This window comes from Fusarium verticillioides, chromosome 9 (assembly GCF_000149555.1).
Source record: "Fusarium verticillioides 7600 chromosome 9, whole genome shotgun sequence".
NCBI classification, from domain to species: Eukaryota; Fungi; Ascomycota; class Sordariomycetes; order Hypocreales; family Nectriaceae; genus Fusarium; species Fusarium verticillioides.
Genome location: NC_031683.1, coordinates 983,431 through 998,438, shown reverse-complemented (window position 1 = coordinate 998,438; position 15,008 = coordinate 983,431). Strand labels below are relative to the sequence as shown.

The following is a 15,008-nucleotide window of genomic DNA, read 5'->3' as shown; positions in this document are numbered from 1 at the left end:
GGCCATCTCTGAAAGTTCTGATTAAGTGCCTGCCTGGGGAAAGAGCTTTTTTAGGTTGCATCACTTCTTCTCTTTTCCGTCTAGATCAGCTCTTCACAGGCAATAGCGACCAACCTAGATTTTCGTAACTATTCCGGGCCTCGGCGATTGAAGAGTTGATCGCCTTATTATCTTGGTAAATTGAATGGCCACATTGATTGTTCTCTTTCTCTTATTAAACTTGCTCTATTTCCCATCTTTCTTTTGTGCTGATTTACTGTTCCCGGGTCCACGCTCCAAACGTTACCTTAGTTATAGTAGCTCTCGCCATCCATCACATGCCGATCGCCCGCTACTGGTTGAGGAACCATTGACTTCTCTCCGCATTTGCTCTCAACCACTACCACCTACCTTACCATTCAACCACCTACGTATCGTATCGTATCGTGCTAATAAACACTACTACTTGCCGTAGTAGCCATTGTTTATTCGAACTACCACCAACACATTCATCTACACTGATAGCGATACCATCGCCATCATGGACGTTGCGTACAATCAACACGCCGACCGATCTCGTCGCAAGAATCGCTCCTCGTCCAGCCTCAACCATCTCTCCCTCGCGCCCTTGACCGCCAAACTCCCCCTCAACGACGACGAACTCATTGCCGACGCTATCGCATCACACCCTCACTCGCCTATCCATCCAATTCCCTCCTATATCCAGGGAAAGTCTGCTCCTTCAACACCACGTCTTCTCGCTCGATCCCCAACGGCATCGCGCTCAAGGTCCCATACCCGAACTCCCTCAACACCTCTCGCCAAAAGCAAATCCGCTTCTCATCTCGCGGCTGGTGCATCACGAAAGACTAATTCTGGTCGCGCAACGCCCAGACGCCACAAAGATGAGATGAGCTTTAGCATGCGTAATCGCAATGATAGCGATTGGCTGCTCAGGACAGGCGCGCTCATGAGCTCCGAAGCTCGCGAGTCTAAGGGTCAGACTTGGCTTATCTCGCGTCAGAGTTCTACCAGCCTAGGAGGAATGGATCCCGATGAGGATGCTTTTGAGAATGAACTTGCTCGCGAGCGTGAGCTTACGAGTCGCCATGCTAGTCGTCGCGGCAGCACTGCTGAGGACGCATCTCCATATGCCAGTCGCTTCACTAGCCGCACTCACAGTCGCTCCCACAGCTTGACGCGACCTAGGAGTCTCCTCCACTCACCTCTGGAATTCTCAATGACTGCTGATGGATCCTACTTCCCCAACCAGGAAGTCAACAATGATCTACCTGGTCCTGATTTTGTCAACCTCGACGAGAAGCTCGAGGAGCTTGAGCAAGACTTGTCCCAAGATGACGAAGCCACCGTGCGACGCCTCGTGCGCAAGGGCCAAGCTAACACAGGGACTTGGTTCGGCAACGTCTGGTCCCTCTTCTCCGTAGAGGAAGACGATGAGGATTCGGAAGATGATAGTGACGAGACTCTTCAGGAAGGAGATTCTCAACTCGGCCGCTCCAGTAGTTGGTCCTCCCGCCATCTGGCAGGCATATCGACAGCCCCAGAAGAGCGCATTCCACCCCCAGGAACTGATGAAGGCGGCTGGAGAGATGCAGCCTGGTTATTGAGCGTGGCGTCCAAGGTGATGTTTTAAAATGAAGCGACTAAACACAAGACGATAAACCAGTCATTTATTCATATAGGCAGTAAAGAGATTGGATAACACAAGGGTATATGGATTAAGAGCGTGGTTGATTGATAATATATTTGGCGTACATAGCTCTAGCCTCGCATTATGGAAGCAGGCTTCATAACATGATTGATTTTGGTTTACTTTGTCCTACTTCTTATAGAATAATGTCTGAGTATTAGCAGACTTCCGAACAAGTGATATTCTTACATAGCTACCATTGTAAGGAGAGGGCTTCTAGGTACCTTGTTGAGCCTGACCGATAAAAAGATTTAGGTAACTTGGTATAAATGTAGGATAAGTTTAAGATATCTTTTATGGAGTTTATGTTATCACCCTACACTTAGGTCTTGTGTTTTCTTGCTTCCTCAGGGTAACTTACTCAACTCGACCCTTGCACTTATCGGCAAAGCTCCGCGCCGGCCCAAGGAGTACAGTACGGCGCGGGGTCCGTTCACCGCCCCACTCCCGTTCCGCAGCCGGCGGGGGCCAGGATCAGCATCAACTGACAAGCAAAAACGACCCGCTCAGGGTCGTCTTGGAAGCAGATGAGCGCCACGTCACTTTTGCTTCATTTTTACTACGTTGTAGAACATCTAGGGCTGCTACGTCGGACCCTCCAAGTGTGCCAGAAGGAAAAGAAGTACATAAAAAGAAGACACAGCAATACCCACCATAATCGTGCGGCCAAGCTGAGAAGAGTGAGTCAAAACCGGTTTGCGGGGTGGACGAGTTATCACCTCGCAGGAGGGTGCATTGCAGGCCTCGAATGAGACTTGTTCCGCGTGTGATCGATAAAAGGGTCTTACAGCTTTGAGTCAAATGCGAGATGGTCACCCGTCGAGGCCTTCCAGGTGCGGTTCATGACTCTTGTGCATGATAGTCTGAGCGAGGTAAAGGGCTTAGCTTAGCTGTGCTACAAACTTCCCGGGAATTGGGTCATTGGTGGTTCGACTCTGATGTCGATATGTGCAACAAGAGATGCCGATTATGCCGCTCGTCGATGCCATGTGCAGCTACAGATCTGGGTCGGTCGTGCATTAGAAGCTCTTCTGTGACAGTTTGCGGTGAGGTCCAATACGGTGGGTACCCAATATCAAAGTCTCAAGACATGGATAGCTCGATAAGATGCTGAGTCGTAGTGGGAGTTGTTGTGTTGTCAAGCACGCTGCCCCTCCGTAAGGCATGTTAAGTGGACTTGAATCCAAGTTCAAAACCTAAAAGACCAAGTTTTATACAACTCGTGACTTTAAGCAGCTTGATCATGCCATCTCAGAGAAGGGAATAACCAAGTAAAAGAAGCATTTGTTCAGCCGCCGGTGGCCAAACCCCGCCATCAAGCATTCAAGCGTAACCGTGCACGAGGGGCCTGGCGGAAACGTCAGTGAGGGGTGCTTAATGAGATTGATCAACGGACCCTGCAGGACCCAATATCAGTCGAAGCGAGAGCAACGCAAGCCACAGGTATACAGCATACATAACAGATGCAGTTGGTCTGAGACGGAGAAAATGCCGCACCAAAGTCTTGATTGCGGTGGCTGGTGTGAGAGACAAAGAACAGCTTCAACATCGAGGGTGCAATCAGCGTGGGGTTTCGTTTCATTGAACGGGTCCAACTTCTCGAGTCGAATTCAACCGGGTGGGCCTGCGGGCATAAGACGGCGTGCATGTCATTCTAAGCTTGTGAGTGCTGGGGGGCTTTGGTTCCCAAGACTTGGAATCTACTGAGAGAAGCTCCCATGCCCTACGGCCCAGATGCCGATCGTCTCCTGTCTGAGAAATACCAAGAGTTGAGAGTGTGGACCGGTGACTCGCTGAACGTTGCGTCTTGGCTCGGGGCGTTGTGCCTGAGTATCTTGCAGTTTGTATCTTGTAGGTATAGTATCGAGTAGTGAGCTCAAGAGACGAGGCATAAGCGGCGTCCTGTTGTGTTTTGTCTCGGCCGAGAGGGCTTGAGTGATCCACTGCATAACACACTATCCGTACAAGTGATAGAGCCAGCAGCAAGTGGAGGAACGCGAGAGAGTGAATTGCTTCAGCTCCGGGTGACGACTTCCCGGGACCCGGGGATATGCCACAGCTGGCTGGGGATTTGCGTATTTAGCCATGTGCAGGGTTATGACCGGTGTGCTGGATATCATGGGTAGCTGGAGCCTTGTGTATGCTGTACACTGCGCGTTATCTGTATGTCAGCATCTGGAGGAGGGGATCATGAAACAATGCCTGTCAAGAATAGAACTCCGGATACAGGCCGAAGAAAACGTGCCGCCTCACGGTAGCATCTGTACTCTACTTTACTTTACTGTACTGTACTTTTGGTATCCCGGTTGGTGGTGCTTGTTTGTCTGTTGTCGTTATGGATTAGCGGACTATTTCGACGCTAGGCGGACGCGGTTGAGAGTCCCGGAGAACCAGAACGAAAAAGACGATGAACTTCCTAAATAGTTAGAGGGGATTGTCTGTTAAGGACCTAATCAGCGGTGACATCGATCTGGTGCAGAGTCAGCGATGTTGAGGAACATTTCTGGTATTAAGCTATCGCTCGGGAGCGCACGTACACATACACATGAGCATGGACATGGATGGCACTGACATGACTTTTGGTAGACGTCAAAAAGAAGAAAAAAAAGCGAGAGAGAGTTAAGAGATGGACGATCATTTACGGCTTCTGGATTGGTGTCTCCCCCAATGGAAGCTGTGGAATCTAGGCCTTGTGCTTCTCGACGGAACGGAACCAAATGATGCAACAGCTAGGTTCTGCTGGTGCATTTTGGTGTCGTCTCTCCGATTTTTTGCGCTCTTCTCTTGTCTCTTTTGGTGGACTCTTGTACAAAACAGTGAGCACCGACGTAATCGGCAGGGCCCCTTCTTCCATTCGAAGTCACCTCAAAAGTAAATGCTCACCTACCTTACCTACAGCAGCCACCAAAAGATTGGATCCAATTCCATTTACAAACCTTGGAACTCTCCTCTTTCTCTCTCTCTCTCTCTCTCTCTCTCTCCCTCCCTACCTACCTATCGACCTAAGCCATCTCCATTCGCATCTATTCCTTTAGGGTACGAAAAACCTCAACGGCTTCTCTCTCCTTTTTGTATATGCCCATGCCCATACCCCTCCACCCTCGAAATTTACTCCCTGGTCGTGCCTCAGACCTGTGACGCTATATCCAGCCACTGTCGTCAGTCGTACCAGAGCAGCCCGCTTCGGGATCTCCCGCAGAACAGCACCTCCAAGTCGCTGGGTCAGTCAGTCAGTTACTCACACATTCACAGTCAGTGTCAACGACACGCGCTCAGTCGACATTTGCCCATACGCGAAGGCACGCGTGACTCGAGATTGGAATAGATTGATAATCTTTTCCCTTGACAAATACCCTTATTTCAGTAGCTTTGCACCAAAGTACGTCCCACTTTGATTAGATCTACCCAGGTAAGGAAACATCAACATCAATCACATTGAATCATGGATCGTATCGCATATCTCTACTCTCCTCCCTACCGGAAGCCAAGATATGCAGATTCTGTCTTTTCCAGTGCCCTTGAATTGCTTCTCTCATGTTCTCTCATTCTCACCAGCCATTTCTTTTCTTTTCCTTACCCTCCCCCAATATGGACATGAATGTCTCTGGCCGACCTATTCGACCGGTCGCCTAAAAAAATGTGGTTTTTCCGCACTAAACACAACACCATCCCCCACTCATTCACTGTCCCGTCTCTCCTCTCCTCAAATGGCTGGCCATAACTAGCACATCACAGTCCAATCCAGTCGGTTTTGACGCCCTGCATCTGCTAGAGCGGCTCAACCCCACCCGCGATGGCTCGTCCGAGGATAATGGCTTTGAACATGGCTACCTGAGCCCTGAGGTACCTTGCCTTGTCTTGCCTGGCTTGACTACCTACGACTGGCTACCTTGAATGAATGAATGGGTGATGCAAATGGACCCTCCCTCTCCATGGTTAGCCCCTCACTTATGAGTTGACTGCCCACATACCAGCACCCGACATCACACACTTCTTAACCGCCGCCTTCTACCAAGCACAAGCCATATCTCTCAGGCCCTCATTTTGACTCTCTCTACTCTTCCTTGTACTCTTCTTTCCTCGTTTCTGCCCTCTTGCTGCTCCTCTATCTAAAGGTGCCGATATCTAGCTCCTTGTCTTGTATATCGTCATACCCCCAGGATAGCTGCAGCTCCCGCGAACTCAAAAAAAGGGACGCCCCCCAATCAACCTCAGGTACAGGCAAACCCTTGGAATACGGTAGCGCAACGGCCACCCTTCTCCAGCTACTTCTACCGCCCTGACAGAAACCAAGCGTCACTCGGGCGCCATGGCTTCGCTTGATCTGAGACCCCTTGCCAGCCACTCACATCTTGTCCCATTCCGCTCCCGCGGTAACACCTCCAACCATCAAAATCTTTCCTCTCCTTGTTAAGCTCAAGTCCAAGTCCGAGTGGCTCTAGCTTTTGGATCCTTGTCTTTATTTGTTTCGCGCTCGCTTGTTTGATCTCTCTTGTGCCAGAGTTTCTAACCCCGAGGCTACCTAGGCTCTATCATTTCTCCTCTCCGATCGTTCTCCTCCGCGGACCCACGCTACTACGACCCCGGAGCTTCTCAGCACTGTCTCGATTCACCACACCTACCTAATACGTTTGTCGAAAAAATATAAACGAATACTACAGCCAAAATGTCGCCAACCGAGGAGAAGGTGGGCTTGATCCTGACTGAGAGTCCAGTACGGTCGCTAACAACCCCAACCCCAGAGTGACGATGTCGATTTCGGTGACAACATCGATATGACCACTTTCGAGCAGATTCTTGAGATGGATGAGCCAGGCGATTGTGAATTCAGCTCTTCCATTGTATTTGGCTTCTTCGACCAAGCAGAAGAGACTTTTGACCAGATAAAGGAGGCATTGTGAGTTGAGAACATAAAACGCTGCATACATGGTTGGGAATACTGGCTAATTTCCGACCCTGTGTCGACATTACGTAGGGAAGAGGAAGATCTTGATAAGCTCTCATCTCTTGGACATTTTCTCAAGGGCTCATCAGCGACCCTCGGGCTGATCAAAATCAGGGATGGTTGCGAAAAGATTCAGCGTTATGGCAAACACGAAAAGCTCGACGGCTCTCCTGAAGATGACTCGGAGGTTTGTCTAAAGCACATCAAAGACGCCTTCGATGCTGTTAAGACGGATTACGCTGAGGTCGAGAAACTCTTGAGGCAGTACTACGATTCAAGGGAATAACGCATTCATTCCCATCATCATAAAGCCTACGAGATGTCGCGTTAACGATCAGATGGAGGCAGTCTTTTGCAGACGTGACTTGCCACTTGACTTTTGTCACGGAACCTCGATAGGAGCATTTTCTGTTCAACAAATACTTGTTGTGTTGGGTACATTCAGAAAAGGAAATGGCCGGGTTCATCGAAGCAGATACCCCAGGCCTTGAAATGGCTTGAGGCTTAGAGGACGACCCGTCAGGTCAATGTCAATCATGTTGGAGGCGTTACGAGGTAGTGCGGAATGGCATCGAGTGTCTTTCCACCCCTCTTTGAAATGAACAGCCTTTTTGACACGTATTGTTGAGAGCATAAACAGAAGCAGACTTTGTAGATAGATTTGACAAAATGCTTTGCTTGGGATTGGAGCAAGAGGTACTTTGCCCGTAACGCTACTAGGTTCTCTGACGCATCGGCCAAAGGCTGCTATTCAGCGAGGTCTATCTTCACTCTTCTTTTTGTCTATTGTTGTTACAACCACTTATCGATTAGTTGATATGTGACTGATTAAATGCATCTCTGATCCTGGAAGCTCTGACGTTGGTGGGGTAATCTTGACACAGCTTAGGCTACCGCGATCTTCGGATACAAACTCAGTTGATACGAACACCTGACATCATCGAGGTGTGACAGACCAACGTCAGATACGTTGCACACTGCGTGTTAGCCATTTCACAACCTTTAGCACTGCAGGGTATGCTTGACTTTTGAATCATGAATTCAGTCCGCGGAGTTCCACGATATATGCTTGTCGTTTCACTTGCTAACCTCATCCAGGACAAGACAAGCCGTAGACATACTGTCACATATCATATATTCGCAGTTAGACCTGTACAATATCACTGAGACTAATCGATATTGTCCCGGAAAGGCCAATTCAATAATTTAGCCATGCCGCCGAAACCAGTCAGGGCGTCTCCGACGCATTTCGTATGCATTCCCCTGGCCGGGCCGCAGCTTGCTAGAAGCTTGGCTGCTTTCCGCACAGAAGTAACGAATCCTTCTGGCTTTGGTGTTCCACCGACTGCAGTGCGTCCCCTCGGCACGATGCACCTGACACTTGGTGTCATGAGCCTCAAGGATGAGGGCGTTGAGCAGGCCAGTGAGGTGTTGGAGAGTTTGAAGCTGAAGGAGTACCTTGCAAGTGCTAGGACCGGGCAGACATCAACTGAAGAGAGGCTTTCGATATCTTTGAAGGGCTTACATGCTTTTCAGAACGCCGAAAAGACCTCAGTGCTGTATGCGCCACCCGTTGATACTGAGGGGATTCTGCAGAAGTTCTGTGAACAGATCAAGGCGGCCTTCCAGGAAGCTGGATTGATGGCCAAGGAGGACAGGCCATTGGTACTCCACGCAACTGTGGTCAATACGATCTATGTAAAAGATGGTCGCGGGAGAAGACGAGAGAAGTTGACGCTTGATGCCAGGGACATTGTCAGTTCATATGATGACTATGTCTGGCTAGAAGACATGCCCCTTGACAAGGTTACGTTGTGTCGAATGGGGGCAAAGAGAATTGAGGGGACAGACGACGAAGCTTATGAGGTCGTGGCTGAGGTCGGGTTCTAATCCTGAAGCCTTGGGGTTGCGTGAGCATCTTGAGGCGAATAGTTATTGCTTTGGAGGTCTTGGCCTGAGAAGCCTAAACATGATTTTTCTTTAGGCAGCTGGATAACGAGAGAGGCGAGAGATGGAGTGATGAAACAACCAGTCAGATGAGCAGAGATTTCATTAGGATGACGCTTGAATCCTTTTGATACTTGATTACGGATTGCCAACCATTGGATGTATCATGATGCTTAAAGGCTGACAGAGCGGCAACAGACCGCATACTTAGCAATATCGGAACAAGGCAGTAAGTAGGAGCTCCTGGATAATATTGAGGCTCCTTTCATAGAATCTGCTGTAAATTAATGTTTCAAATTTATATTAATCCATGCCATTATAAAACTCGAGCCATCCCGTTCATCTCAATTCATATCGGTGACCCAGGGTCTGATAACTACTGGGTTCGAGAGAAGCCGAATTAGCGCACCTTCAGTGGGCGGCCGCCTAGAATTCTAATCAGCCGCTCACCTCCAGGCATCAAAATACAGGAACCAAACGTCATCTCTTCAACATAACGCATACGCAAACCTCGAGCATTGTGATCCTATACAGCACTTGATGCCAGCGACAATGCGGAACCAGCACCGCCTGGCCTCGGACCCCACGACTTGACGATCCTCTGCAGTGGAGGGCTAGACTATACATCCAATCTTACCTTGTAGCAAAAGCTCCGCCTCGTTACCGCAATGAACACTTCTGAAAAGCGCCGCCCAGGGCCTGGCACCTCACCTGCCCATACCTTGCGCACCGGCGCCTCGAGCAACAATCGAAACAGCATGCCTGCTATGCCTCCCCGAGCTGCCATGGCCTCCAATGCCAACGCGAACCCCGAAGAGACCCTGGACACCACCGGCGGTGCCCCGCTCAAAGAGAAGGAGAACGCAGTGGCAGGCAGTGGGAGCACAAAGGAAAAGGACCGTGATAAGGAGCGCAAAGAAAGGAGAGAAAAGAGGGAGAAGAAAGAGAGGGAACGGGAACTCGAGGCTGCGCTGAAAGAGAAGGATGAGAGGATTGCGTATCTGGAGAAGGAGATGGGCATCATGGAGCGAGAGTTCCATCGCGAATTGGATAAGCTGAGCCAGAACGAAAGCGAAACAGCCACATTTTGGCAAGCGAAGCATAGCGCCTTGAACCAGCAATACTTACGGACGGATACTGAATTACGACTGCTACGTGCTGAGGTTGAAGTTCGAGAAGGCGAACGGGAAGAGCTTCGAGAGGGTTGGGAGGTTCTACGACGAGAGCTCAAGGAGCGAGATGACGAGATTCGAGGTCTGAGAGGACAAGTGCGCGGTCTGAAAGAGTGGGTGAGTAATAGCACAAGGACAGATGGGCAAGAATGCGACGAGGTATTTGGTGATGGCATGGCGAGGTTAGGCAATGGATTGCAGAACTGGGTGATTGTGAACTTTCGCAAGGCCAAAATAAGTAAGTGATCTTCTCATTGAGGACAAGGTCGAAGTACTGACATGGCCAGATCTGGAGAATCTGGATGAAGCAACATCGGCTGAGGTCAATGATCTTGTGCCTATGTATGAGGAGCTTGCATCGACGCATAAAGTTTACCTCTTGCAGTCTATCGTATCAAAGATATTAGTCGAGATGGTCTTTGACGCCTACTTTGTCGGTCTATCGGATGAGCAAACACAACAGTTTCGGCAGCTGGAAAAGATCATTTCTTCATATGGTGTGTAATTCACCACTCATAAAGGTCACTCGCTAACTTTTGCAGCCGATTCTGATGAAGCCATTAACCAATGGCGCTCCTCTACACTTTCACTTCTCCGGCGAGATGGCTCGTCTCTCAAAGAATCAACATCGTCCGTCACAGAAGCTATCCTAAGCAGAATAACACGTATTCTCGACGCCCTTTGTGGCACATCGCCATCCGAGGCTCGAGATAGTGGGCTACGAGTTCTTGTCAACAACTCAATCGAGCTTGCGCGCCTCGTCGCTGTTCAAAAGGCCGTCCTCCGCGTGAACATGCCCACGGTTCTACCACATCAAAGGGTCATGTTTGAGTCAGAGACAATGGAAGACTTGGGTGGTGAGGATGAAGAGTCTCTGACCGGGAGGGAGATATGTTGTGTCGCTTTTCCTGGAGTGATAAAGCATGGCGATGAGCATGGCGGACATTTGCAATATCGAAACGTCATTCTGAAGGCAAGGGTGCTGTGTAGCCCCGAAGAAGGTTGACAACACTACCTCGCTTTCATCTTATCAAGCCAAGGTCTCGATGACGGTCTTAGTTGCTGGTCATCTATAGATTCCATTGCTGGCATTTGCATATATACTCTTGCTATTGCGGCAAGGTGGCGATTTACACGACATACTATCAGAGACGGGGAGAGCAGCCAATATACAGGATCTTTCGAAGAGATCTATTACAGTTGACTGACAGGAGTCAGTCTTTAGGGTTATATTACTATATTAATGAATTACGAATATTATTGCCATAAATCTGCCACGGCCAATGATCGCGTGATTGGAAGTCCGGAGCCAAGTGGTATGGTTACACGAGATAACGGTCATCGATCATGGTAAGTAGCCTGAAAACTACGTGAGTACCTGGGTGAAGGGAGTTGATCTTTTTTTTAAAAAAAAAAGCTATAAATTTCAGCAATCAATTTTCAAAGCATTGCTGAGTTTCATCAACACATCATAGGCTTCTGCTGAGCTCAAGTACAATGCTTGGGGAGAAGTCGAGGTGTATCTACAGGTATTAGTAGTATCAGCGTTGGCTTATTATTAGACAAGTTGGAACATGCCACCGTCGCATTGCATTCCTCGTTTGGCACCTCTACCTGGGCACTTGTCTACCCTACCCACATAGGGCTGATATCCGCTTCGGCAATGCATGCCAACTCATGCGTTCATATTACCTGCATTCACTTCACGGTTAATTAAGTTCGATATGGGGAACTGGAATAGGATATTCGTATGGCAGCCTGCTTGGCGTGGAGATGTCTCAGAGCGGCATGTCGCATTGGCGGTTATCATGGTTGTTTGTTGTTGACTCATAATGGAAAGCATGTTTTGTATCGAGATGGTGATAAACCGGATATTAAGCTGTCGGTGCGTGTGTGTGTTTCAAGAGCTGTTGATAGAGTCGAGGAAGGGCTCCTTGTTAACTCTTAAGATGTGTGATCTGATATTAGACTGAGGCAGAGCTTCCTTTCAATTGCTGTTCGTCATCAACTTCAATGCGTAAAGCGGAATCTCCATCGTAATTAGAATTGTGCATATGGTGATGCCCCCATCCCATGCCACGGGTGAGACTGTCAGACGAGTATTCTGATGGACAAGGGTATATCCTCCTTAACCTGCCAAGCGTCAAAGAGCTTAAGAGTCACCTCGACACCATCTGATTTACGTACCTTGTCTTGAGCCTCAATTTTGGGGGAGTTTGTGTTTCCCCGCGCTCCAGTTTCCTCCAGAAATAGCATTATAACTATTCCAAAGGTCGTTTTGCCAACACATCGATCTCATTGTTCCTCTCCAGGATCATGGAGTCCAAAGGCACCGAAGCCATTGATTGTCTCTGTCTTCAATCCGACCCGTGAATTGGTGTCACTCACACTCTGCGTAGTAAACCCATCACTGGTGCCCACGTCGTTGGCAACCAAGACGCCCTCACCTCCAATTGGTCGCTCTGCCTGAATTATGCCGACTATCTTCGGCTTCGTCCGAGGCGTGTATCATTAATGGCATGCTGATGGACATGGTTCTCTGCATGCACTGAAGCCATGCACGGCTGCACTGCATTCCCAATGATTTCAGTGTGTTATCGTTCATCACGTCGCTGATGTGTTTGAAGGGTGATAACGAATAGGAAGCATCATTGACCGATGGATGGTTCATATGAGGTTGTCGACGGGCCGGTCCTTCGTGGGAGAGGGTGTTCGTGCTGACGCTCAAACTTGGCGTGTTGGGTAAAGGTTAAGAAGCTCGAATTTCCGGTTTCTTTGTTCTTCACTGTCCATCCTTCCTTTGACTGCCCTTGTCACAACAGATCGAAGTCCTGCGCTGCATCTCATTTCTTATCGTCCATTGTCCTATCTTCTCCCTGTTTGTCTATACCAGTCACTACTCGTGTTAGCACCTCAATGCCAACTTGACACACGTGCGTTTCCATCACAAACAGCTCCCACTCTTCTTGGCCAGTTGACCATACCTTGTGCCTTTGCTGCCTTCCTCGTGAAAATGGGGGACCTCGCCAATGATATAAATGGCTTCATAAGTCAGCATAACGCGATGAGAGGGCAACGCCATACACAGAACGCTACCCCTGCCATGATCCCGAGTTATTATGCGCCAAGCTTGATGCTCTCAGTGAGAGATAACAATGACACCCTTACTCAGAGCATCAGCATGTCAACCGCTAGCAGCTCGACATTCATGTCTTCCTGCTTTGACAGACCTACTCCTCAGACCTCTTCGGTATACACAGAACCTCCTCCAGTTGCCTCATTACCGGAACCGCAGCCATATGTAACTCCGTCCTTTCTCACATGCGAGTTCCTCGGCTTTGGGGACTGCGATGTCGTGTTCGACCTGAACGATGAATCCCGCTGGATTGCACACATTGCGGACTTCCACCTTCGCAACATCTTCCCAACAGTGTGTATCTGCTGGTTCTGTGACCGTACATTCAGAGCATCCTCCCACAACCAAGCAGACGCTGAGACTTGCTATCGGAAGCGCATGCATCATATTGCAAAGCACTTTCGCAACAACGGTCTTTCCGGGCGGCAGATGCGCCCAGATTTCTTTCTTCTTGATCACTTATACCAGAACCGGCTGATCAATGAGGAAATGTATCAGAGAGCGAGGGACTATCACGAAGCCTCTCAGGTCCAGGTTCGGAACTTGTACCCTGCTGGATGGAGGCCAGATCACTATCGTCAGGAGCCGGCGGTGGTGGAAGCCAGTCGGTCAAGGCATCGGGGGTCGTCGACTCGAAATCGTGCGCCGCAGGGTTACTATCGATGAGCGGACAGGCCTGTCACTCGACGAGGCCTTCGATGGCTCTAAACCCCTCAAATTTCGTGACTCCAAGCATGGCTAAGTATCAGGAAAGAATCTGACGTCGTGCATGACTTTATCTCTTTTCTCCTTGTGCTCTCGTTGGTTGATTCGTGACATTGTGAGGAGGAGGCTTTGTCGTCCCGTTGTCTGGCCAGAGTATCAGCTCGGAACATCAGCATTTTGGAATATTTTCTGGTGGAAATGGAATCGCAGATCTGAATACAAGAGTTCTGCAGCTTCAAGTCAACAAACATTCGTTGTCTGGGTGCGAGGATGTTGATGGCTTGTGGGGATCAGGAACATGTTGTAAGGAGCACAGGGCTTGATTTGATAGTGGCGGGTGATGGCAGATATTTAACACCAAACTCCACACAAGGAAATTAGTTGAACGACTAAGATTGAAAATGAAAACTAATGTGAAAAGGAGTCGTGAAACTAGGCAGTGAAGATGCGTGAATGAGCGTGGCGATGCCTTCCCACACTATGATTGGACTACAGCGAGCAAGAGTCATCACTTACACGAGCTCACATGTAAGACCTGTACCCAGACCTGGACATAACTTATTGATATTGGTGTCATAAGTAAAGCAAAAAATTATATTTATTTGTGATAGAACTATGACAAGTGTATCCCCATGTTTTATCAAGTTACCGCGCTCGCCTCACTTCCACAGGGTAGGGCGTGTTTGGCTGGCCTCATTCATGGCTCATGCTGGTGCCCGAGCATAGCCTCACAGGTTTACGGCCAAGGCGAGGTAAGAAAACTTAGGACTTATCCTCTAAGTGATGAAAAGTCTTAGGTGAATTTAGTATATCTTTGTAAGTCTTTAGACTAGTTTATTTTTACATCCTGGCATACACACTTGCTCTCTGGGCATAACTTAGCAGAGACCCCAAGCCCGTGTCTTAGAAATGTGTAATGCTTAAATACATATCTGGGTCTAAAAATGAAATGATTATCGTTATTAACATTGAGGCCTTCTTGAAAGTGCACGCGTGAGGTGTTGGTGTGAAACACACAGTGTTATTGTGCGAGGATTTCAATGGCTGAACTTGAGAGTAATGTAAATTTTATATCTTGGTGCTTGTCTTCTTTCAGATCTGAATGCCATTTTGGAAACGACCTCCCAAGTTTCCCTGTGTGTTGTTGGGATGGAGGGCTCGGCGACGCGTTCATGTATGACGTGAAGTCTGAGATGAACATACATGTTTATGAAAGTCTCGGGATTGTTTCTGCCCAGAAATATAATGAGAAATGATGAATGATGAACAGATTTAACATAAAACTGAATATAAACAGACTATTGCAAGGTAAAGTCTCGAGTCCTACCAGAGACTTGGGCGATCTTGCGAGCTATCAAAAGAGACCGATTTATGAGGTATGGCTGGTATCTACGTGAAGCCCAAGGTTACAAG

General features: G+C 48.7%; 6 protein-coding genes across 6 annotated transcripts; all 6 read left to right on the top strand.

The window, feature by feature from the left end:
* Window positions 1-69: 69 nt before the first annotated feature.
* Window positions 70-1,852, top strand: FVEG_11301 (hypothetical protein). Its single transcript, XM_018900493.1, has one exon. The coding sequence runs from the start codon at window positions 521-523 to the stop codon at window positions 1,631-1,633; it is 1,113 nt and encodes a 370-aa protein (XP_018758778.1). The 5' UTR covers window positions 70-520; the 3' UTR covers window positions 1,634-1,852.
* Window positions 1,853-4,565: 2,713 nt separating this feature from the next.
* FVEG_16999 (hypothetical protein) lies at window positions 4,566-5,015 on the top strand (the record flags this gene model as incomplete). Its single annotated transcript, XM_018906233.1, has 1 exon — window positions 4,566-5,015. One exon carries the CDS (start codon window positions 4,566-4,568, stop codon window positions 5,013-5,015), a length of 450 nt encoding a protein of 149 aa, XP_018758777.1.
* Window positions 5,016-6,356: 1,341 nt separating this feature from the next.
* On the top strand, window positions 6,357-6,921 carry FVEG_11300 (osomolarity two-component system, phosphorelay intermediate protein YPD1; the record flags this gene model as incomplete). The annotated part of the gene is made up of 3 exons (XM_018900492.1): window positions 6,357-6,377; window positions 6,433-6,587; window positions 6,666-6,921. The coding sequence occupies 3 exons, from the start codon at window positions 6,357-6,359 to the stop codon at window positions 6,919-6,921; spliced, it is 432 nt and encodes a 143-aa protein (XP_018758776.1).
* Window positions 6,922-7,847: 926 nt separating this feature from the next.
* FVEG_11299 (hypothetical protein) lies at window positions 7,848-8,525 on the top strand (the record flags this gene model as incomplete). The annotated part of the gene is made up of 1 exon (XM_018900491.1): window positions 7,848-8,525. One exon carries the CDS (start codon window positions 7,848-7,850, stop codon window positions 8,523-8,525), a length of 678 nt encoding a protein of 225 aa, XP_018758775.1.
* Window positions 8,526-9,030: 505 nt separating this feature from the next.
* Window positions 9,031-11,085, top strand: FVEG_11298 (hypothetical protein). Its single transcript, XM_018900490.1, has 3 exons — window positions 9,031-9,992; window positions 10,042-10,251; window positions 10,297-11,085. The coding sequence occupies exons 1-3, from the start codon at window positions 9,251-9,253 to the stop codon at window positions 10,758-10,760; spliced, it is 1,416 nt and encodes a 471-aa protein (XP_018758774.1). The 5' UTR covers window positions 9,031-9,250; the 3' UTR covers window positions 10,761-11,085.
* An 840-nt stretch (window positions 11,086-11,925) lies between these two features.
* Window positions 11,926-14,085, top strand: FVEG_11297 (hypothetical protein). Its single transcript, XM_018900489.1, has 2 exons — window positions 11,926-12,101; window positions 12,154-14,085. Exon 2 carries the CDS (start codon window positions 12,768-12,770, stop codon window positions 13,554-13,556), a length of 789 nt encoding a protein of 262 aa, XP_018758773.1. The 5' UTR covers window positions 11,926-12,101; window positions 12,154-12,767; the 3' UTR covers window positions 13,557-14,085.
* Window positions 14,086-15,008: the final 923 nt, after the last annotated feature.

Coding starts and splice junctions, on each gene's coding strand:
- FVEG_11297 (XM_018900489.1), top strand. CDS start 12,768: ATGGGGGACCTCGCCAATGATATAAATGGCTTCATAAGTCAGCATAAC.
- FVEG_11301 (XM_018900493.1), top strand. CDS start 521: ATGGACGTTGCGTACAATCAACACGCCGACCGATCTCGTCGCAAGAAT.
- FVEG_11298 (XM_018900490.1), top strand. CDS start 9,251: ATGAACACTTCTGAAAAGCGCCGCCCAGGGCCTGGCACCTCACCTGCC. Junction 9,993..10,041: donor CTTTCGCAAGGCCAAAATAA/GTAAGTGATCTT, acceptor TGACATGGCCAG/ATCTGGAGAATCTGGATGAA. Junction 10,252..10,296: donor AAAGATCATTTCTTCATATG/GTGTGTAATTCA, acceptor TAACTTTTGCAG/CCGATTCTGATGAAGCCATT.